This window comes from Lissotriton helveticus, chromosome 5_1 (genome assembly GCF_964261635.1).
Source record: "Lissotriton helveticus chromosome 5_1, aLisHel1.1, whole genome shotgun sequence".
In the NCBI taxonomy this organism is placed as follows: Eukaryota; Metazoa; Chordata; class Amphibia; order Caudata; family Salamandridae; genus Lissotriton; species Lissotriton helveticus.
The window spans coordinates 1,773,611,180-1,773,636,458 of NC_136065.1; the positions used below are offsets into that span (position 1 = coordinate 1,773,611,180).

Consider the following 25,279-nt stretch of genomic DNA (forward strand, 5'->3'; position numbering starts at 1 on the left):
TAGCGTCCTCCGCAAGGGCCCCCTCCGGCGGCCGAGCGTGGTGTGTTTCCGGCAGCAGCGCTCTCACCTTCGGGCTTGGGGACGCTCGGGGGGCCGCCGGCACTGCGTCCCCGGTCTCGCTTCAGGCACACCGTTGGTGAGGGTTGATGCGCACCATGGGTGAAGGGAGGCTCATGATCTGCCACCGTCGGGTCCCGCCGCAGGACGTCTATCAGGGCGCCGCCATTTTCAGCTTCCTCTCGGTCGCGGAGCGACCTCCCTGGTTTTGTCAGTTCCCGGGGTCAATTCACGCCGCCGCGGCGCTGAGGGTGTCCCGGTATGTGCAGCCTGCTTTCGGGATGATTGGGGGGTCAGGAGAGGAACCCCAGCATGTTTGGCGCGGTTTTAAGCGGGCAGCCGGGACGGAGCTCTAGAGAGTCGCGTCCACCATCTTAGTCTGCCAGGCCACGCCCCTTAACAATGTTCTCCTTACCTCAGTTGGGTTCTTATTCTCCCGCCAGGCTGGGACTCACAGCTTTCCTCACCGGTCCACCTCGGGATTTCCCGCTTGTGTGGAGGGAGTTAGAGGTAGTGTCTTCCTCTCGCTCACTCACTTCCTGTCTGGGAGGACCCAGGGTTAGCAGTCTAGCTGCTTCCTGGCATTCTCTACTTAATTCCATGCTCTTCCCCACGTGCAGCAGACACACGCAGTGGGTGCGCCGATGGCGCGGCAAAGGCAAGCCTATCTGCACCCGTCCGCTCTCAGCCGTTGCTAGGGCCCCTGCTCCTCCCAACCTAGATCGAAGCCTCAGCCAAAAGTATACTTATACTAGTACGTAGCTTATTGCTCTAAGAAGGGTTAGTACCCCCGCATGCACTCCTAAGGCCCCCCCCAGTAATGGAAGGACCTTTTGCCTGTAAAGACTTCCAGTTCCACAGCTTGGAATTTCAGCAGGCAAACTTTGGAGCCACCACTGTAGGCAAGGATATCCCCATGGGGAAACAAATGATCACCCCCTCACCCTAACCACTCCATCAGTAACCCCAGTGAGGGATGGAACTGCTTCTTGGCAAATGTTAGATCACTGCCCAAGCACGCCACTGAAATGAAGGACTTGCTCTCCTCAGGATATACCAACATTGGTTTCCTAACGGAAATCTGGCTCAAACAAAGTTCCACCCCGGCAATTACGATGGCTACCGCATCCAAACATTTGATAGGCCCGCTAAGGTCGGTGGAGGCATAGCCATAGTCCACAAGGACTCCATCAAGAATACTATCCTGGAACAATATTATGGCAATAATTTAGAAATGTTTGTGTTCCGTATCGACTCCCAACCCCTTTATTGTTGGAAAGGTGCACTTATCTACCGACCGCCAGGCCCCCTTCAGGACCTCTCACTACAAATCATGGAGCTTATTGCCCCCCACATTATCTCATCCAAACAGTTTTTATTATTAGTGGACTTCAATGTACATAGTGAAACCCCTTCTAATGCAGACGCCTTGACTCTCCTGGAAGATTTAGCCACTCTAGGGCTGGAAAAGTCCAACACTCGCCCCACACATCTCACAGGACACACGCTAGACCTCATCCTGACCCCTACCCCCAACATCTGCTGTGAGGCTCCTTGCCCCCTCACTTGGTCAGACCACTCTTTACTTTGTTTTCTAATAAAAGCAATAGAGGCCTCTCCTAGCCCCGTCAAAACCACCTACAGTCTGCATAGACAATGGCATATAATTACGCAGGAACGCTTTACGAATAGCTTTCTAACTAATGCCTATCTGGCTTCAGATAATTAGGACTATCTGACCAGGTACAACAACATATTTGGAACCACCATGGAACAGTTGTCCCCATTAAAACGTCATCCAACCAAGACAGGGCGAAAGCAGGCGGCATGGCTCTCTCCCGCTTTGCGGAAAGAAAAAAGCCCGTGCAAAAAACTGGAAAGGCCCTGACAAAATAACCTACATGAGCTCTCTTGCCCTATACCACAAAAATCTAAAAAAAAAGCATGCAAAAGACACATTGAGTCCAAACTCAATCAGGTCGGTAAATCTTCTAAAGAACTCTATAGTACTCTCAATTCTTTTACTAATCCCACAGCTTGTCAGAACGAGGTAACATCCTCACAAGAACTTTGTGACAAACTAGCCAATCATTTTATCCAGAAAATTGAAAACATATATGACAGACTCATTCAGGACAGGAACCCTCCTAATGGCATCTCTACCCCTCTCACAGCTCTCTCTCCCACTACACATTCCTTGAAGTGCTTCCCTCCACTCTCCATAGATACGGAGGACTCTCTTATGAAAACCGTCAAATCAGTTTCCCCCCAGGATATTCTACCAGCTTAAATATCCTCCCTAAACAGTTGGCACCTACCATCTGCTCCATTCTTAATTCTTCCCTGGATAAAGGATCTCTTCCTTCTGAATGGAAGGCTGCCCAGGTAATCCCCATCGGGAAGAAACCTAACACCCTTCAGGATGAAATGTCCAACTACCCCCCCATCTTCTTGTTACCTTATCCATGCAAGCTTTTAGAAAAACACATCAACATATATCTCTCAGAGTACACCGAAGTAACAGGCTGCCTGGACCCCTTTCAGTCTGGGTTCCGACCCAAATTTAGTACGGAGTGGGCTCTGATTGCAGTCACGGACAACCTTAGGCACTCCCTGGATAATGGACAAGCAGCATTACTGGTGCTACTGGATCTGTCAGTGGCTTTTGACATGATATCCCATTCCATCTTACTCAAGAAACTAAGCAACATCGGAGTTCAGGGCTCTGCTTTCCAGTGGCTAGCCAGCTTCATAACCAACCGCAACCAAACCATCAATCTTGGCACTTTCCGCTCCCAAACATCAGAGCTGACAAAAGGTGTGCCTCAGGGATCGTGCCTCAGTCCCACTCAGCTCCCCTGGCAAATTTACTAAGTACACCCTCCAGCATTTCGCGATTTCGCGGCTTGCTGCGAAATCGGCACTTTTGCAAAAATGCAGCGATTTTTGCAAAATTGCCCACAAAATCAGCACTTTTGTAAAAAAATATTCTGCACAGGTCTATCTTATTGATTTGAGGGACTCCTTGGCCTTTAAGCTCTCCCATCTTGCTGACTGATCTCACAGGAAATGGCTCCAGCTCCCTGTTTGGATCCTGAAATGGGTCCGTTAGTTATCTTCGGTGAAGAGTGGGCCGCCCGCCCCTTATTCAAATAGTATCCTCGGGAGGGGTAGGAAGGGTGTGAGCCAATCACCATTGTTACTTCAGTGGGCCAGTGCCTTTCCGTAATAATCTCGGGCCAGATACAGTAGGCCCCGCCTGGCCCCCCCCTCACGCTCAGAGCACTTTATTCCTTTCTCAGTCTCTCAGGCGCTGCCCCTCACAGCCCTCACTCATACGGCCTGCGCCCTTTCAGGCCTCACCTGGGAAGTATCACGCCACAACTCCACTGTGTCTGGCTGTTTGTATCACCATTTGCTTAGGGAGAGGTCATGCCGGTCCCTTCAGGCCTCTCCACTGTTAAATCTCCAGAGTTGAGTCTCATGAGCAGCACTGCTGCCGGCTCGTCACTCACAGCACGCCCCATAATTGACAGTCATGGTCCCAGTGACTGCCGCTCGCCGAGCCGCTCGTTTCAACTTCGCCACCTGCCCAGGCCTCCTCTGGGCATGCCACTAGGAGCGGATCCCCTTGACGTCGCAATGTCTGCTCTGGTCTCTGCAGCCTATGAGTCTCCTAGGTGCCATTTGTCCGGCACTTGGTGACCAGCGCCATCCAACATCATAACGCCATCCAGCACAGGGTTCGCGCAGCAGCCTAGTCCCAACTCCTCTGATCTGCTCGCCCGTCCGGGTCAATTCCTTCTGCTTACGGGGCGATCATCAGTGTCGGGCGGCCGTCTGTATGTTCCTTAGTCTATCCCTGTGTTTGTCTCCCATGGTACTCGTTTCAAGAGGACGGATTAAGGGGTTGGATCCCCAACCGAGCAGATCTCAGCTCTTTCTTGCCCACCAGAGCGCCTTGTGTTTTAGCCGGTAATCCAAGCATTTCGCGATTTCAGGCTGAAAATGAATGAAAATGAATGATTATGAGTAAAATAAAGCGCCGCAAAAATGCAGCTAAATTTCCATATTTGTGTCGCTAAATTTCCAAATTTGTGCAGCTAAATTTGCTAATCCATGCCGCTATATCCTGGGGGGTCTGACTAAGGGGTCTGGGCTTCATCCTAATTTCATACGCTGACGACACCCAGCTTCTAATGGCATTCAACAAAAATTCTCCCAACACCCAATCAACCTTCAGTGAAGGTATGATAGCCATATCAGCCTGGATGCAGAAAATTTTTCTCCAACTAAATACCAGCAAAACAGAGATTATACTATTTGGAGTAGCAACCCTACTCTGGTCCCCTGATTGTTGGCCTGCCAACCTGGGTGATGCCCTGTCCCGAAAACAGTGGTAAAAAAACCTAGGAGTATAAATAGACCAGAAATTAACGATGAAGGACCAAGATACACCGATCTAGGCTCTTGCTTCCATGCCTTGAGCCTCCTGAGAAGGGTTTTCCTCTTCTCCGCATGACAGTCCGAAAAAATCTCCTTCAGGCACTGGTAACCAGTCATTTAGACTATTGTAATGCCCTCCTGATTTCAGCCAATGAGCCTTCTCTCAACAGACTTCAGGTGGTCCAAAATACTGCAACCCGCTTAGTCTCCAACTCTCCTGCTAGGACCGCATCTTTGCAACTTCTCCAAAGTCTGTATTGGCTACCCATCCCCTAGCGAATCCAATACAAGATGTGCTGCATAGTGCATAATGCAATCCATGGTAATGGCCCTAGCTATCTAGCAGATAAACTCTTTCACTATCTACACTCTATAACTCTATGCTCTAGTTCTAAATCACTCCTCTTGGTACCTCGTGTTAAGAAATCCCGCACTGGAGGGGAAATCTTTTTAACATCTGACCCCCTTCCTATGGAATTCACTTCCCAGCCAACTCCGAAATTGTGCCGACTATCTTTGATCCACACTGTTCTAATTTCCTTCCCTGCCGCTCTTAGCTCTCTGTAGGGCGGAGATACCCCTCAGGGGTGATTCAGGCACTATACAAGACTCTAAATAAATACATAATAAATAAATAAATAAACTGCGTACTTAAATCAGTCCATAACAGTGAAGACATTTGTGTCATTCAATGTATTTCCTCATACCACATAGCTGGGTCTTCTTGCAAGCAAGTCTGTCCTTCTCCATGGAACATGAACCAAATTATCTCCACGTACTTCCTTTAAAGGGAACCCCACCATCAAAGTTGGCCCTACTTCTGGGTCAATCACAATATTCCTTGCTTTTCCCTCAATACCTTTCATTTTTCTTTTATATGCAAAATAAATGTTAAATGTGGGCTCTTAAAGAAATCAAGCCCATCTCTTTAAACTCATCATGCGTTAGAACCATTTTACAATTTAGTTTTACATTTTTCATTTTGCTAATGTCGACTTCTAGCTCATCAGGTAGTTCTTCCAATTTATCGTGAGCCTCATTAGCACACTTAGCTGCTTCTTTTATCAAATATCTCATTTCATCAGCAGTATAATTCAATAATCTGTTCAAAACCACATTCCTTTTCAACATTTAGCCAAATTCGGTCTTAAAAATTCAGATACAAATTACTATAGATGGTGAAGCCACCACTGCTCTCAAGGGGTAACCTGTTTCTGATGCTGTAGTACCCCGCTTCAACTTGTACTAGGCATGGCCATAATTGCTGTAACTTCTGTTGGGGCACTCGGTACAATCCGAGTAGGGCATGTGCCATTCGTGTATCTCCCTAGCATCGTTATCAACTCCTATAACAGCCTGGGTTGCCTCCATCGATCCATCATTATACAGAAGAGATCTAGAATTCAACAGTTCACTTATGATTTGATCATCATCATCTGACTCCACATCATTCTTTTGTTTTAAATGTTTTCTTTATCCTGCTCTTTTCCATCAACTATAGCAGGAAATGTCTTTTCACATTCCATCATGTCTTCCCTCAAGCTATTGTCTTGGTGATATAGTTTACTGTGTAGCCACTGCCTGAATGCTTTTTATGATTTTCTCTTTCCTTTTCAGTGCCATGCTACCCCATTTAGTAATTGCCTAACACTGTGAGATTCTGGGCATTGGCTTCATATCATACATGGTTTGTTTTTAGAAAATCTAGCTTATTAATATTAAAAGGGCCCTCCAATGAAACTGTAAACCTCACCATGTGTGGTGTATTTATTCTACTCAGTGATCCAGGTGCATGTGTAATACCCCATCTCTACCATCATTTCATGTGCTGGAATTCCTTCTCTCTGTAATTTCTGCCCCTCTCTAGGTATGTTTCTTTTTTGTTTAGGGTTTGAAATTATACAACCAATGTTTTACACCAAATAGAACCAAAACAAAATCACAATAAATCTCTATAAACAAACTTAGCGAACAACAGCTAATAACAGCACGGCTCTGTCAAAGCCCGACTATGCCAGCAACCAACTAGTCCGAACGTGGCTTTGTGATGACATTTCAAGAATCCCAGCACAGCTCCCTGGCTGAGCAATCAGTCACGAATTGAACAGTGAAAGAATTAGGGAATGACTTCAAACTATTTTAAAAAAATCAATAAACACTGTATCTGCTTACCCTAGAAAGGAAATACAAATCAGTACTGTAAGTAAAATAACTCAATCATAAATCATAAGGTTTTGAATATGAGCAATGAAAGAAAGGGTGACAACAAACCAGCAAAAGTTTTTGCTAGTCAAATCCCGACCAGTAGAAATCTACTTCCAAATTAATGTACTTCACCCAGTGTTACTCATGTTAAACTTTCAAACGCCACCATATATACAAATAATCAATATTTTGAGATGTTTGAACTGCGCCAAATCTGATTACAAACTGTTCATTCCAATAATAATAATCCACATTTGTAAAGCGTACAATCACCTGTAAGGGTCTCTAGGCGCTGGGGGCCGTCGGGAAGATTAAGCAAGCTATTGCCCAGAGTCACATGGTGCTGGGCTAATCTGCCGCCGGTGATCGAACCGTGATCCCCAGATTCCAGAGTCAGTCGTCCTAGCCGCGGCGCCACACCTCTTCCTCTAAATGAAAGAAGGAAAGAGGTTGTGAACAGTTTCTTCAAGTCACGGTTTTTAGTAAGCAACAAGCGCTTGTCTGCCTTGTAGTGTGAGCGCATGTGAGGCAGAGGAGACGCCATGCGCGCGCATATCGCCTGTCCGTGCGCGCACATGGTTTGTCTCCCTTCGCTCACCAAACCCACAACAATAGAGTCTCGCCAAGCGATGCAACGCATGCGCTGCTTTCGCCCAAGCGAGACCTAAAAACACAATCCAAGTACAAGGAGCACAGAAGAACACCAATCAACAAATCAATCAGTACTCAGTCCATGCATCAGAGAAGAAAACAAAAGCATTCGCATAAATGAAGCAGACATGCTCAGACGCATTGGCCAATAAAAAGAAAGAAAATAAGAGTGCCAATGAAGCTAACCAATGGTTAGTAATCGGCGGGTTGAAATGCTCTTTCTAGAGTATTTTTTCCCTTTTTTTTCTTTTTTTAAGAGACAATATATCTTAAATCCAGTTGAAGATTATTTCAGAGGCTTGGAGGTAGGGTTAAGAAGCTTTGGCCCCAAACAAAATTGTCCTGAAAGATGCTTGGTTTAGAAGCTGAGCAGATTAACCAAACGTTCTTGAAGGTTAACAGAAACGAAGGGGCAGATTTATCATTCTTTCACACTGCGCAACACAGCAAGCCACCTTGCTGCACTGAGTGAAAGGGCAGGAACGAGCTGTATTTACCATTATACAGCGCATTCCTGTTCTTTCCTATCGCTGGCGCACTTTTGGATGCCCAGCACCAACGCAGGCACCCTTTCGTCATGGTGCAAGGGTGCATGCATTGTTGGCAGGATTGTTTTTGTGCAGGAAAGGACCCCTTCCTGTACAAAAAACAATCATGAGAGACATTTTCCTCTTTCTGAATGCAGAACACGCAGGAAGAGGAAAACATGAGGAGAAATAAAGATATTTCTCCTTATTACACCTCACCTGGGGAGGCGTAGCATGTTGATGCATTCCCAGGTCTGCCACTAATGGTAAATTTGGGAATGAGCCAAAATCCATGAGTGAATGCATGGGACCACTCACGCTCCACCAATGAAATGCCTCTCTCCTGCAGTATAACGCAAGACAGCGATTTGCGCGGCCTTACGTTACTCTAGATTTATCAAGCCATGCTGGGCCACGCAAGGTGGCTTTGTGAGGCTTGATAAATCTCACTTAGGGTCTGCATTGCCCTTGCGCTCCCTTGCTTGGCACAAGCACAACGTAAAACTTTGATAAATCTGTCCCTAAGTTTAGTTTTAGAAATGTTGTAGCCTCACCGTGTAGGCATTTATGTAAGAGGTGTAGTCTCTTTTATGTAAGAGGTGTAGTCTCTTTTATGTAAGAGGTGTAGTCTCTTGAAAGAGATACCGTTTTCATTTGGCAGCCAATAAAAAGCAGATACAAATGGTCTACCCGAGGACAAACAGGGAGCAAGAGTGATCATTCTGGCTGCTTCATTCTGCATTACATGCATCCAAGAAAGATGATGTTTGGAAAGTTCAAGGCATAAAGAATTACAGTAGTCTATCTTTGACCCTATAATCACAGCCATAATTATTGATCTGTTATTGATGGAAAGAAGGAACAATATAGGCTTTGTTTTCGCAGCCAGAGAGGGCAGGATAAAACTATGGTTAATATTTGGCTCATTATAGATTGCTATCTAACTTGGCACACAAAGATTTACCTGCAGTGTTAGGGGTAACAACACCAAAGGAAGCAGGTCATAGTGGAGAGGGGGGTAACAAAGATTGTATTTTTCCTACAATAATGATCTCCATTTTATCAGTGTTCATTCAACAACAGCTGCACTAACTCAAGATATACAAATCAACGCCAATCCAAGAAATATCTATCCATGCTAATTCAAAACACACACACGTCAGTCTAAACTCATTAGACATATAGATGTGATAATTGAAGAGACAACCAACTGTGCTGATTTAACAATTACCCATATCTTCCATGACAAGAGACATCTATATGCGTAAACTCAAGAGACATGTAAGTGCGATAGCCAACAATATATCTACTCTTACTAACCCAATATACATTGATCCATGCCAATCTAGTTCTACATAAATCCATATACTATGGCAATCTAAGTGACAACCAAATGTGCCTTTCCAAGTGATAGCAAGTTTTTCCAATCCAACAGACATAACGGTGTAGGTCCAAGGAATCCCAACATTACCAGGCCACAAGCCAAGATGCATCTAACTGTGCCAATCCAAGAGACTAATCATTTTAATTCAAGAGAAATTCATCTGTTTTTATCATAGGGCCAGCTTATTGTGCCAATCGTGGAGGCATCAAACAATACAAACCTCAAAGACATCTAGTGTACCTGTGTATTGAAGACAATTACGTCCGCTACCCTGACAGCCAGAGGGCTGTCATATTGAGAGGTCACCCCCAGCTCTGTGGTGATCTCCGTAACTTGTCAATTTTGACAGCTGTCTACCAAACTTTTTGTTTTTCAAAAACAAACATCTGTTTCTCTTTGAAAAAACTGCCAGGTTTTCTCTGGCTGTGACAGAGAGAAAAAAAGAGACGAGAGCTTCCACTTTCAATAGGGAGGGTGGAGTAGTGTTTTTATATTGACTGCCAGCATTTGCATCAGGCCATCAGAGTAAGCTTTCCATCAACAGCTAACAGGACCTCCACTGCCGAAAATCTGACTGTCTGCCCCATCTACAGTAGGGCGGGTGAACCAAGAGTTTGGTGGACACTGGACAGGGAACTGTCTGCCAAGTTCTAAACCAGCCCCCAGTTTTTAATACCAGAGACACATAACCAACAATATTGTCATCATGAACAATTATATTAGTCTCCCAGTGCCAATAAATACTGTAATTGTGTAATGTAAACATATAATGCAGCGCAATAGCTCTGGAACCGCTGGCATGTGTCATTAGACAGAGGCATAGAGAAACAGCGCTGAACTTTAATTATCGCCCGGTCGCCATTTTGCTTTATGCGGATTACATGGTGCTCTTTGTCCAAGAGCCCTCACGATATTTAGCACAACTCCTCCGAAAGTACATACGATTTGGCTACCTATCGGGGTTAGTTGTCAATTGGGAAAAATCCGTGATTATACCTTTAACGGAATCCACGACTCAACCTGATATGAATACCCGCTGATAAGGACCGTGGATCCTGTTAAGTATCTGGGAGTCTGGATTCATCGTGACCCTGATACAGTTATACACGAGAACGATGGGAAGGCGTATGCCAGGCTGGAACAACAGGTGGAGTTGTGAATGGTGTTGCCGCTCTCGCTGGCGGATCGTATCGCCTCATTTAAGATGGTGGTTTTACCGCGATTCTTATACTTATTCACGAATATCCCGATTGTGCTGTCTAAGTGTTTTTTTAACACGCTCCGCGGGACCCTGCTTCGACTGGTTTGGGGAAGCAGGCACACCCGGGTGAGCTGGTCTGTTCTCACTAGTAACTATGACGAGGATGTAGAGAGCCACCCGGCCTCTAAACAACATTGTATCAGACACACGCACACGCATGCCTTCACCCTCGGGACGGGCACGCTCCGAGGTATATAATAAAAGCGCGGAAGACCGCTCGGGGTCTTTTCCGGCATACCCTCCAGCAAGTGTGTGTGTCCAGTCATTGTCATATCACCACCACGTGCGAGGCCCTGACCTCGCGCTCTACAGAGGGGAGTTTTGGTGCACCTGATTTTTATATTTACTATTTAAGTGCACAGGCACATTATGTATATTATTGGGTGAGACCGCATGCGTTCACACCACACGTCGCAGTGGAGGAGGGAGACGCTAGCCCCGTTCCATTACGCAGTATGATCACACACCGAAGACATGGCATTCCGAAAACAGAAATCAATTTGGTAGACGCGACGCTGGCTGCTTGGCAGGAGATTGGGAGACTGGCCGGTAAATTACCTATATATGCTTCAGCATTCAGCAATGCATATAGACCACCACTGGGCATTATCAGTGACCCTGGAGGTACCGTCGATGCGTCTGCTTAACGAAGTAGGCTTCCAACTTTTGAGGGATCTGTACCCGGAGGGAACGTTTCTTACTCAGGACAATTTACAATACATAAGCAACCCCACGTTATTATTCCACTTTGCGCTGCACAGACTCAGACACGCCATTAAGGCCCATTACAACACTTACTCTATTAAACCCCCCACACTGATGTCCCTACAGCTAGTGCTCACTACACCCACTAATAAAAAATTGGTTTCTAGGTTATACAGACACAGAGGAGAGGAGTGTGTAGGCCGGCCTAACAGAAGCTGGGAGAGATGGAATGCTTGCCTGCCCGATCCGATCCTAGAGAAAGACTGGAAGTATGTATGTGAATTAACAGGTATGCTTGTCATGAATGGGAACCTGCATATCATACATTCATCATACATATACTTAGGGCCATATGTATCATCATACCGTTTAGCGATTCCTAAATAGCGATTTTTAAGGAATCGCTATTTAGAAATCGCTAAACGGTATGTATGTAGGAAATCGCTTCTTTGTAGCGATTCCTTAACATTCCTAAATTACGATTAGCAAATTGCTAATCGCAATTTTCCCATTCATTTCTATGGTCCAGGAGGCCCATAGGAATGAAGGGGATATTTGCGAATAGCAATTTGCTAATCGCAAATTGCGAATATTTTCAAGGGTGCAGGGGTGTCACAAGAACACCCTGCTGCACCCCTGAAAAAGACATGTGTGGGCATATGGCGCACATACATGCCCTAAGGGCATGTATGAGCGTCATATGGCACCTTTGGAATATTAATAAATTGCTTTTTTAAAAGAATTCGCAACTTACCACCAACTAGAAGTTGGTGGTAATCTGCGAATCCTTATTGGCATTTTTGCATAAATATTTCTTTGATACATTGCATTTAAGGAATCGCAAAATGTGCGATTCCTTATTTTGCTGCGAAAATGTTTCATACATACCATTTAGCTAATTAGCATTCGCAAAGGCCGAAATGCTAATTAGCTTGATACATATGGCCCCAGGTGTATTACACTCCGGCACGTCTACATCGGTATGGTTTGCGAGAATCTAGCTGCTGTATGCATTGCGGTCAGGCTGATGCTGAATTTATGCACCTTGCCTGGAGTTGTCGCGTGGTGGCTGTTTTTTGGACGACTGTGGTGAGAGACATAAAAGACATAGTGGGGACTGAACTACAGTGTACTCCCCTGGTCTGCCTGTTGTCTTGCGTTCCGCAGATACGTGGGGCATGCGGATTCGTACGTCTGGCGCTGATCATGGCCAAATGAAGAGTGGCTATCACATGGGGGGGGGAACGCAGCCCAAAAATAGACCACTGGATTAAAGACCTGGTTTACTGCAAAAGTAATTTGGAAACATATGCAGAAGAGCTACCCACAGTCTCTAGACCAAAACATATATGGGAACCCTTGAGACAATTCCTTCAAAACAAAGCGGCTGGGGAAAGGCGGGATGATACGAGTTAGATGCTGATAGTGATGGGACGCGCGGTTCGGGATGACGGTCTGGGTGAATGGAGGGAGGATGCTTCATCGATGCAATACAATACTGTAGATATCGCTCATGTACGATATGTGAATGGCTCTAAGGTGGTTTTATGATTTGTATTTTTGTGTTGGGAATTTTGGTTTGTTTTTTTGGAGGGGAGGTTATGTTTATCAGTACTTTGTATAATGATGATGCGATACATAATCGCACTGTTGATGTGTATGTCTTTTTCTCTTGACAATAAAACTTAATAAAAAATAGTTTTTTAAATATAATGCAGATATGCACATGATGTACAAAATCTAAAACCGCTTCCTAACTCCCATTAGTGTACAGGTGTGTGTAATGTAAATACATGCAAACCGCGAACAATACCAAACCACAAGAAATACAACTATGCTATTCCACCATATACCTAACAGCCTCAGTCCAAGAAACACTTCACTACGTCAGTTCAGGAGATATTCTTTTTTCCAATTCGAGAGACACCTACGGTATCAATTCAAAAGATACCCAACTCTGCCATTCCCAGATGCATCTAGCTGGCCACTAACAGACATCCAACTGTATCGATCCAAGAGTCATCCATCTGTTCCAAAGTGAGCACCAGCTAGCTGTGCCAATCCACAAAACACCATGCTGCAAAAATCCAGGAGAACCCGCTGTTCTAAGCAACTTACAGCCTTATGTGCCAATTTACCATAAGAACGTAGCTCTGATAAGTTCATAAATATTCAACAATGCCATTCCAGTACAAGATGCCCGTAAACTGTGGCAATCCAAGATCTAGCCATTCAATGTGCCAATCTATTTAGATACTTGATAAATTAGTGTCACTACAGACTCCAGCATACGTGGCATTCCAGATTCTATGCAGCTGCACCCATGCAGATACATATCAAGTGTTCCAACCAACGCACAAGTCAACAATACTTACCTACTAAAAGACCACTATGCTAATCTAGAAGGATCATTCAAGAAGGGCATTCAACTGACAGTCTTTCCCTTACTTTCTTGGCACAAATGTTCCTACATCATGACCAGAACGAAGACAGTCATGCTTCATGTTTCCGTGCTGCCTACCCATGCTCCCAAGCTACTTATGTGAAGACAACGAGGGTGACTTTGATCTGTTTTCGTTCCATGGTACCCTAGCTCAAAAAGAAGGGACCTCTCCTGCTTTCATCCGGTTCCTAGAGCATGGAAAAGGCTAATATTGCAAAGAAAATTCCCTGGCAACCTTAATCGTTTCAATTCACACTCACTAGAGAGGAAACAAATACTTTACATTTTATTTTTTATTAACAATTCCATTATACTCATTTTATTTATTCAATTTGATATTATATTTGTGATGGTGTAAGACGTGGAAAGAATGTTCCTTTTCCCACAGCCTAGGGGAAGGCACAGTGCATGAGTATCAGGTGATGGGTCCGACGTTTGACTAAGAAAATAAATGAACATAATTATTTCGGGTATGTTTTTTGGCAATTTATGGCTCAGGAGGGTTATAATTCTGATTGCAGGTCCTTTGAATTATAACAAAGGTCTTTAATTGAACATGTGGCATCCCTGAAGAAGGCATTTCACACCGAAATGCGCATTGAGAAGTGTATGAACAGTAGCCACAGTATCATCAGAATATAGAACATTTGGATTTGCCATTGTACAAAAATGATGGATGTATAACAAAGAAAGAGAAATTGTGATATTAATTGCATAAAATAGAGTAACACTATATTGTATTTGATTTCTTTGCTAAGACATATAAGTAGTGTGTATAGATGATATCCCAACATCTAAGACCTATCAAGAAAGACATTTGGAAATTTACCAATACGTTTTAAATGGATGATGTGAGTGTGCAAAACGTATGAACGAGGTTATGAAAGAGAACAAGTAGGTTAAATGATTGGCTTTATCAGATTTGCAGTCATAATGTGTAGGAATATGAGATGGAATAAATAAAATGTTAATAAAAATACGAATGTAAAGTAATTTCCTTTCTGGCCAGACATTTTGACTCGAATATCAGTGAGTGTAAATTGAAAAGATTAAGGTTGCCTGGGTTTTTCTTTGCAATATTAACTTGGTCACATCCATTCCAGGCCTATGTTATTCGGGAGACTCAAGTATACAATAGATGCAGTGCTTGAATTAATCTCAACCACAGATAAATACTTAAGGCTACATTACAACCCATTGTTATTTTGAACACCATGCCACTTTAGTCTGGACCCAGCCATATGCAAATAAGTCTTGTCCCTGCTGCAATATGCACAGTCCAGCCGGAACTGCCAAGCTAGGTCCTCCGTGAACTGGAACACTGGCAACCTAGAACCGCTTTTACCCTAGTATTGGCTTATCCGCCAGGTGTAGCTTGGTACCAGTCTCAGAGTCTGCACAGGACCCACGTTTGGACATACCCATCCACTTAAGGTGACTAAAATATTCAAAAAAGTGATGAAGGGAATGATTGAATTAATCTTAGCCATTAGTAATTACTTGGGTCCGTCTCACAATCCTTCATTATTGTGCACACCATGCCACCTCAGTTTGGGCCTAGCCATGTGCAAATCAGTCTTGACCCTGCTCCAATAAGAAAAGTCATGCCTGAACTGCCCAGGGAGGATGTTAATAATTGCTTCAGTGTAGAGGTTGGAACAGCGATCATTTCTGGCTCATATCCTGGTCCCTTTTTTGCAAACCATTTATGTATTATTTTTTTTACAGGTGTCAGCTGTTTCTCAGAATGGGATGGAATCATTTGTTGGCCTTCAGCCCAGAAGAACCAACTGGTTAATGTGCGGTGTCCAGAGTATATCTATGATTTCAACCACAAAGGTAATTGATGCTGTCCTACCAGTTGGATACTAGATACCAGTTGCCCACTATACATTGTATCAACAACTGCACATGTATCCATCCTTTTCAGCATCCAATTCATAAATAGCATGGCCAACAGGCATTCAAATTGAGTATAACGTGGAATGACCTTCATTCACATTCAATAAATATGTCTAAATTCTGTACAGACACTAATATAATATATATCTAGTAAAAAACCTGCTTACCTTTTGAAGGACTCAAGCAAGATGTGCATTTTGAAGGTGACGACAATATGTTAAAAATATACTCAGAATACAGCAGATGAGATTTTTGGGAAATTCTTGTCTGTGATGCAAATTTTGTGCTATATTAAAATGGTTACTAGGTATGAACGAGATTTAGTTGCATGCAGATTTTCCGTTTAACTTAATATGTGACCATTGGTGTAAATTGTGGAGTGTTTTTGGCTCATGAGGTCCAACAAATAAGATGCAAGGACATAGCTTGAACTGTTAAAGTGTTAAGTCATTCTTCAGAGTTAAAGTCCTGCGAAGGGTTTTAGAGTATTCAGAAAAATGTGGCGCTCAACAAGCAGCGGTTAGCGTAGAGAGAATAAATAATACAAAGCGGTGCTTCTAGAACAAGGGAAACCCAAAACCCCTGTACAGGAGCGGGGTGAAAAACCCCACCCACAAAAGTTTATAAACAAGGACTAGAGCACACGCAAATAGTTCTTTGAGAAGTAATCATAGGTATTATGAGAAATAAGATTGTTCACAAGAGTTGGTTTTTCTTTTTGCTTTATAGGTGAACGTGGTCCTTAATAAGGCTAGCAAAGACGGGCGGGTATTTCCGTCAATGTATAAGACTGCACGTGGCGTGCGCTGCAGCCAGCGTGGATCGAAGCAAAGACGTCTAACTGTTTGCCGTTTCCGTATACGGTAGCTTTTTTAAGGATCTTTACACGCAGCCTGGCCATATCTTGGCATCTACATACTCACCCGACTAGGACCGGGTTGGAAGTATCTCCGGTCCCCCGATATCGCCCCTTAAAGCACCTTTTCAGCCCTGAAGAGTCACGGGTTACCATCTGTTTTGACGAAACATGTGTCGGCTGGTTTCATGTTAGAACCACGTTCACCTATAAAGCAAAAAGAAAAACCAACTCTTGTGAACGATCTTATTTCTCATAATACCTATGATTACTTCTCAAAGAACTCTTTGCGTGTGCTCTAGTCCTTGTTTATCCTTCTTCAGAGTTGTGTAGACTTGGATATTTTTCCCAGCAAAGGCCCAACCACCAGCTGGATAAGCAATGAAGACTTATTTTCATAAAAGTTTAGAAATGTTGTTGATGGAGAAAAAAATATGTTAATAGAAAAGTCTTTCACAGTAACATCAAGTATAGGTAAATATTGGTACATCGAGATATATTTTATATAGATATTACAAAAAACATGTTTTAGACAGAAAATCAATGATCAATGAGGTTATTCTTCTTTGACCAACATCTGACTTCCATAATGAAAGTGGCTCTTGATATTTTTGTCTCACTCTGACTAGCTACTGTCCACCTCCTTTGAGGTGGGAGACTTCCCAGACTAACCAAAAGGCAGTATTATAAATTATGTCCACTGTGCTCTAAATAACTTTAGCCACAACTCACAGTTAATGGTGAACATCCCAATCTAAATGTGTGTATCATCTTTACGTTATAACTACCTATTCAGTGTTGTTGTATCGCTCTGCCCTATGAATCCAAGCATCTAGATATGATTACGTTTGGAATATGACTCTTTACTACGCGAGACATTTCATTGCGTGCCTTCACGAAGCGGTTGTTACAACGCAATGCCATTACTTCTCACATCATTACATCGACTTGCAGTAGATGGTGCCGTAACATTAGAAATGTTTAATTTACTATTACAACTCCAGCCTACGCAACAGTAGGGAAGGTGTTGGAATAGTAAACTATACTATTCCTTATGTTAGAGCGCCAACTACTGCAAGTCGATGCAATGACTTGCGTAGTAATGGCATTGTGTGGTAACAACGCGGTCATTGTAACAACTGCGTTGTGAAGGTATTGCGGTGTAATGTCTGCGATTGTTTCCCTTACGTTTGCATTACCGGTAGTATATGAATGCAAATATAACCATAATTTTATTGAATTGAATTGGTATTTATATAGCGCATGGCTACCCAGAGGCATCCTAGCGCTTTACAGTGACAGAGGCAGATGAACAGGGCAGATTAAGGGAACAGCCATGTCTTAAGGGATGTGCGGAAGGAGAGGTGATTGGGTTTGGCCCGGAGATGGTGTGGGAGAGAATTCCAGAGTTTGGCAGTGTGCAGGGAGAATTGACGGCCTCCACTTCTTTATAACCATACATTACCATAAAATAACATGCCAAAACACACCACAACTTTGAAGAAACAGAAAATACCTTATATCACAGCATATTTCATATAACATATCATAGTTTAAGTTTTTCACACAGGAGCATTGTCGATTTTCAACTCGTATCCCTTCTATAAAGTGCCCATGAGTTACACTCTCAGAGCGACCCTCTTCAATGTCTATTTAACATCAAGCTCATCAAGTTCCACAAGGATCAGTGACAATCCAGCACAAATGATATTCATCTAGACTTCTCACTGAAAGACCCAGAGGAGTTACATGACCAAAACTGAAAAGTTTGGAGGAGGTATAAAACTGGATCCATACTAGTTGGGTCCAGCCAAATAGATCTCATATTTGGGGTCCAGCGAGTGAAACTCTTATTTACGATATTACACATTTGGTTTATTGGGGAACGCTTGATTCTCCTACCAGACTGGAAGCACCCAGCTATGCTCTTCATTCCATTTATCCTTACATCATCTCAGTTATAAGAAACTGCTTTTTCCAGATGAGTATATGAAAGAAAAGGGCATTAACCTGACAAGGGTGTTCAATTACTTGTAAAGTACAACATCGACCCAAAGCATTTCCTGGTGCAAGCTAGACCTGATGGGAGCCACCTGATCTATTATACCAGAATGAACAGATGTGTTTTAAGGTTTCTAAAAAAAAAAGCAGCACATTTGCATGATTACCAAGCTTTAGCATAAAGGTCCAGAAATGTTGTTCTCTCTCATCATGTACTACAAATCTTATGTACAGACAGTGGGAAAGCAGATGAAAAGACTAAGCCTGAGAGTGCACCACTGTTAGAAATGGAGTTTCTGGTTGGCTACGGTATACACCCAAGCCAGGCAGAACCCACCACTCTAGTCAGGGTAAGCTAGATACACAACTAAGATAACCTCTGCTCACCCTCTGGTTGCATGGCACAGAGCAGGCAGGCTTATCTAAAGAGTTAATGTGTAAAGTAGTTGTGCAACACACCCATACAGTAGCACAATGAATAAACCACACCACAAAAATACTCCACACCAGTTTATAAAAAATTGCTTTGTATATTATAAACACAATAGGCCAAAACCACAATACTACAATGTATACTTTTCAGGAAATGCACGTTTAAGAACAGCAGATAAAGGGCCAATTAATCCGGGTACTGGAAACCAGACTCAACAACTGAACCCTTTCGCTGGAGTTTCTGCCACAGCGATACCACAATTTCGCCCCAAGGGCTGTAACCGGAGTGGCAGAGAATAGCAGCCTGAGCAACTCGGAGAGCGGGGGACTTGTGTGACTGGCTGGAAGCAGAGCGCCGGCCTAGGAGGGTGAGTGGGTGAGGCAAATCACGGAGCAAGAGAAGAGCAACTCGCTACTGCGCAAAGCCTCACCCCTTCCTCATTCCCCCAGACTACGGAGCAAATTCCGGGACCCCGCACAGAGCAGGAAGGCTCCCAGAGCGGAACATGGGCATGAAAAGAGCCGGCTGCACAGATCAGAGAAACTACGCCTGGAAACCATAACCATCGTGCAATAAAAAGGCATACCGGCGGTCAGCAAGACAAGAAGCCGCAACACTGGTACCGGAGTCGTGAAGGGGGCACACAATATCACAATGTTGCCCACACTCAATAAAACATCGCGCCCATGAGAGCGAAATACAACGGCAGACACCAAAGAAACCAGGTAAAGTATGTGGACAGTCCCATTGGTTATAAAGATCAGTGTTGATGTAGCAGAGAAGATCACAACCTGGCATACTATGACAACGCCACTTGGAGAGCTTGAGTGTCGCGGCCTCGCAGCCGAAGCAAGTATGGGGTTCTCGAAGCGTAGATCAATCCCCAGAGTAGAACACTGACATAAATATAAGCAACTCAGTGGTTTGGTGTGCCACGCAAGTAAGGCTACACAGCAAGCAGGGAAATATCAGAGGCAGTGAGGGAAAGCATGGAAGCGGAGCAGAGTTGAGCTCTCCGGAAAGAGCCAGTAGCAATAAAGTTTCCACCATTTACGGACCACCAAAGGTTGTAGGTGAGCAAATCAACAGTAGCAGTAAACAAGAAGCCCCTGCCCCAGATTCATAACTCGTAGAGCCAGTGCCCTGGGTAGTGGATCCATCCTGCCTTTATATGACGGCATTATGTCCAGACCCGAGGGAGAACACATCAAGGGAGACTCGCCTAAGTGAAACCCTAACACAGACCATGAAATCTAAGGTGGGGAGAAACCCGACAGGCAGGCGGCGGGCAATAACCCCATATTCTCAAATCTGAGCGAGTCATCATAATCCTTCATTCACGAGAGATGATAAGGGGGGAGGGCCGAAAGGAGTGCATCAAACAAAGCTTGATAAATTCACAACAAATAAAAGCCACATGGCGGAAACAGAGACACCACCTTTACCTACTGTGGCTAACCAACCACATTCAGAGGCCGACGATCCTTCCCTCAAGGGCATTATGAAAGCGATTACGGCAGTACGCACATCCTTGGAGCACAGAATGGCCACCATCATGAATGAGATCTCGCTACTTGTAGCAGACCTGTTAAAGGTGAGAGACAAAGTAAACACGGTCGAGACTACAGTGACTGGGCTTCAGGGCGACTCAAAAACTATGCAGCAGCAAGTTAAAGTTCTACAAACCATTGTCGTGACCTGGAAGCGAAGCTAGATGACTATGAGGGAAGGTCGCAGCGCAATAATGTCCTGGTAATTGGAGTGCCTGAATGCGCAGAAGGGCCAGCAACAGACCTATTTGTGGAATAACTAAAACCAACAACTGCAAACACAAGGTCTTACTAAATTCTTCTCGGTGGAAAGGGCACACCGGGTCCCAGGAGGTAGGCCCAAACCTGGAGCCACATCTATACCTATCCTGGCTTGCCTGTTTAATTTCCGAGACAGGGACATTATCCTGCAGGCAGCAAGGAGTGGACCAGAGGTGCACCATGCAAATAACAGTCACCTTCTTCCCCGACTTTACTCTCAGAGTCCATCGATAGAGAAGATCTTTCAATGAAGTCAAACAGGTACTGCATAGCCGAGGAATGAAGTAGTCCTTGCTCTTCCCAGCAAAATTAAGAATTGAGGCCGAAGGCAAGGCATGGTTCTTCGAGAAACCAGAAACAGCATGGCAGTGGGTAGAGGGGTGGAAGGTGTTGGGAAGCAGTATCCCGAAAAACTGGCATGAAATACGAAGACAAACACTACAGGTGCCAAAAGGTCAGATGCGGGTCGACACCAGGCACAATCAGTTTGCAGAAGAGGAACAATTAATATGGCCTATATTGCTCAAAAAGACACCACCGACACTGCAGAACAAGCTGGTATCAGGTGAGCCTAATTTAGCAACAGGAGGAAATACTGGGAAGATACGGAAAATTACCTTGTAAGGGATTGTTATAAACTGGTTTCCCAACAATATAGGGGTTGGGTGGTGGACACAGGGTATTAGCCCCGGTCCCCCATGACACAGATTGAGAAAGGGCGACAGGCACTCTGCATTGTTGGGGACTCAGGCAGTTCTAGATCTGAATTGCAGGGAGGCAGGGAGGGGGGTATTTCATGTTACAACTTTCTATTACAGTTATGTCTACGATAGGGAGGGCGCGGAAAAAGGGAAGAACGGTTACTCCCTGTTAGTTGACAGGAATTTTCAAAGTTCGACAGGAAGAGTAAAATGTGTTAAAAATGTTAAGCCAGACATAGTAAGAGAGGTTATGAGTGACATGCCACATAGCAAGCCGACCATACAATCACGCCCGATGCAGAGGAGAGGGGAAGGGAACAAGCCACAACAGAAATGCTGCATACTGACAAGGGTCCGGGATTGAGACTCCTCTCCTGGAACGTAAATGGGTTGGGAGATAGACTCAAGGGAAGAATGGTATCCCAATACATCAAGCGCCACTCTCCTGACATTGTATTACTTCAGGAGACACATCTGATCGGTAACTCTTGCAAAACCCTTGATCGTTGGGGATACAAATTGATTGTGCATGCGGACTTCACTACAAGATCTAGAGGGCTGGGGATACTACAGAGGAAGACCTTTCTCTTTGCCATGAACCGTACCTGAGCGGCCGCTCTGGGCAGATATGTTGCAGTGTCCGGGACGTGGAAGGGGAGAACGATAACCATGATGAAGGTCTATGTCCCCCTAACACAACACACACAAGCCTGTCAAGATGTACTGTTGGATCTTCAGGTAGGGGAGCTACTGATTGGGGGAGATTTTAACGCAGCATTATCATACAGATAGATATGCACTGCGGGCCTCGCAGCAGGCCAACTCTTGACTATGTTACTTTCTGACCACCATGGGGCTGGTTGATGTGTGGTGAATTGACAGCCCAATAGCACAGCATTACAGGTTCCACTCGGGATCACATAATAGTCTCTCCAGAATAGACTATGTGATTACATAGGCGGATCTGGTGGGGCGGTTCAGAGGGTACAACTCAGCCAGAAGGGAGGACAGCAATCGACGCCGCCAAGGCTTTCGACAGGGTTAATTGGAAATACCTGTCGGGGGCCTTGGAAAAATTTGGGGTGGGGCGGGCTTTTTGCCGGGCTGTGGAATTATTATATCATGATCCTTCAGCCTCGGTTCTGGTTAACGGCGGACTATCTGAACCTTTTACCATCACAAGAGGTACCCGACAGGGCTGTCCGCTCTCACCCCTGCTTTTCGATATCTATATGGAGCCTTTCGCCCAATCGATCCGCGAAGATGTCAGCATTGCTCCATTTAGACATGGAGATTGGGAAAAAAAAGTGGCCTTATATGCTGATGATCTCATGATCTTAACATCGGACATTAACACAACGCTTCCATCAGTTATTAATTTGGCACAAAATTTCGGCAATATCTCAGGCTACGAAATTAATGCCACAAAGACTGAGATTATGGCATGGAATAGTATAAATAGGCCACCCCCAGTACAAACTCGGGACAACATGAAATATTTAGGTATAAAAATCTTACAAGACATCAACCAGATCGCCCACACAAACTTTACATTAGCAGCCAAAGACTGTAGGAACTTAATGAACTCTTGGAGCCATCTTCCACTGACGCTTCTAGGCCGATCTAATCTGGTCAAGATGTCCATTTTGCCTGAATTGACCTATGTCTTCAATAGTTTACCACTATATTTTGAAAAGAAAATGATAACAAAGATGCAGAGTGACATCACCTCATTCATATGGAGGAACAAGACAGCAAGAATTTCCTGGAATAAGTTGAGGCGTCGTAGGGAGAAGGGGGGTTTGGCCGGCCCTGATATTCAAATTTATGCCTGGGCATTTCAGCTGACACACGCCCGAATGTTATTTAAAACTCCATCAGATCAGGGAGTTGGCCATATGTTCTCAACACTGCTAAAATGTGAAGGGTTAAATCAGACAGGTTTCTTATTTAAGTTTGGAGACCCAAAATTCTTTAAGAAAATTAAGTTGAAGACACTGCAAGGCCTGGCAAAAACTTGGTACAATGTTAGAACCACTACCAAAATAGGCTATTATTCTAACGGCTCTCCCATATGGGATCTTCCGGCTCCACCGGAGTGGACTAAAGATGCTCTGACAAGCCCGCTAAAAGATGCTGGGATCCTAGCTTGGGGAGATTTGTTTTTTGAGGGAGAAATGCTCTCCTGGGAACATCTAGTGAGTAAGGTAGGTCCCAATCTCTCTAGACTTAAATATCTGCAGATTTCTAGCTGGGCGACTACGCAAACATCCGGCTCCACTCGCCGTCAACAACAATTATTGGGAGACAATAGTCAGCTAGAATCTTCTTTATTGGATAATTCCTTAACAAAAAAACAGGTTTCTCACTTCTATAACCTAATTTTAGAGGAAATAGATGGAGTGTTACATCTTCCCGACCAATTATGGGGATCATTGTTGCCGGCGGCAAATCTAAAAGAATTATGGAAGTCATCCTTCACTGTACTATGGGACATTATTAAACCAGCCTGGTTGCGAAGAAACCATCTCTTTACCCTCCATAGGGCTTATTATTCTCCTCAGAGGCTGTCCAAATTCTCATCAGGCATTCCAGTAGTTTGCCCCCGTTGTGGTCAGGTGGCAGCCTCTGATGCTCATATGTTTTACGATTGCCCACACCTAACATCCTATTGGCAATCAATAAGCAGCAAACTAACCTCTTCAACAGGCACTACTGTGAATATTGATCTAAGCCTGGTAATTTTTGGTGTGACGGACAAAAAACGCAGCGCAAATAATAACCTCCTGTTCTACTCAATCCTGGTGGCTCGACGAGAGATTTGTAGGCGCTGGAAAGAGGCATCCCCCCCGACACTACAAGACTGGAGTTCCTCCATACTTTCAATATCGAAATTATATCTTTCTAGAGGTGGCAAACCAGAAAAAAGAGCTTTCTGGCTTAAATTTGATTGGTCTCAATAGTCAAGACTGGGGTTTTTTTTTTTTTTTTTTTTTCCCCAGTTCCAATGATTACGAAGCCATGTCGCACCCCTTTTGCTCACTCATGTTTGTCCTTTACAATTAAGGTCAATTTGTGGAATGAGTAGATGGTGGAATTTGGCTAATGGCAAGCATCATTCCAGGAGTATTAAAGGACCTGTGATATACTGTGAAACTGACTTTGCTGTTGGGTCCTGGCGTACCCCCGTAAAGATTGACCCATACCAGTCCTGCACTGAGACAGCATGTCTAGTTCTCAAGTCACACTTTCCTTGGTCCGCCGTACTGAAGGACCTGCCATGGTTGAGATGAGGAACAAAAAAAAAAAAAAAAAAAAGCCTGTCAAGATGTACTGTTGGATCTTCAGGTAGGGGAGCTACTGATTGGGGGAGATTTTAACGCAGCATTATCATACAGATAGATATGCACTGCGGGCCTCGCAGCAGGCCAACTCTTGACTATGTTACTTTCTGACCACCATGGGGCTGGTTGATGTGTGGTGAATTGACAGCCCAATAGCACAGCATTACAGGTTCCACTCGGGATCACATAATAGTCTCTCCAGAATAGACTATGTGATTACATAGGCGGATCTGGTGGGGCGGTTCAGAGGGTACAACTCAGCCAGAAGGGAGGACAGCAATCGACCCATGGTGGCTTAAAGTCCCCCCGGGTAAAACAAGGACTGCTTCAAACGCCAAAAAACAATTTCCCAGAAAACATGGGGTGGTCCAATCTGCACAGACTCTATGGAATACATACAAGCCTGTGGTAAGAGGACAATCAATCTCTCTGGTAGCGGGATACAGAAAAGACAAAAGAGCCGTAATTGAAAAACTTGAGCATGAGCTCAAACAGCTGGAGGCAGCCCTAACGGGCAGCAACTCCGAAGAGACCAGACACATCTCTGGATCT

General features: G+C 44.4%; 1 protein-coding gene across 1 annotated transcript in view; it reads left to right on the forward strand.

Moving 5' to 3' along the window:
- LOC144752806 (parathyroid hormone/parathyroid hormone-related peptide receptor-like) overlaps positions 1-25,279 on the forward strand; it is a 334,785-nt gene that overhangs the window by 108,646 nt on the left and 200,860 nt on the right. The window contains exon 4 of the mRNA XM_078640656.1: positions 15,408-15,518. Coding sequence (XP_078496782.1) covers positions 15,408-15,518 — 111 coding nt within the window. The remainder of the gene's footprint in view (positions 1-15,407; positions 15,519-25,279) is intronic.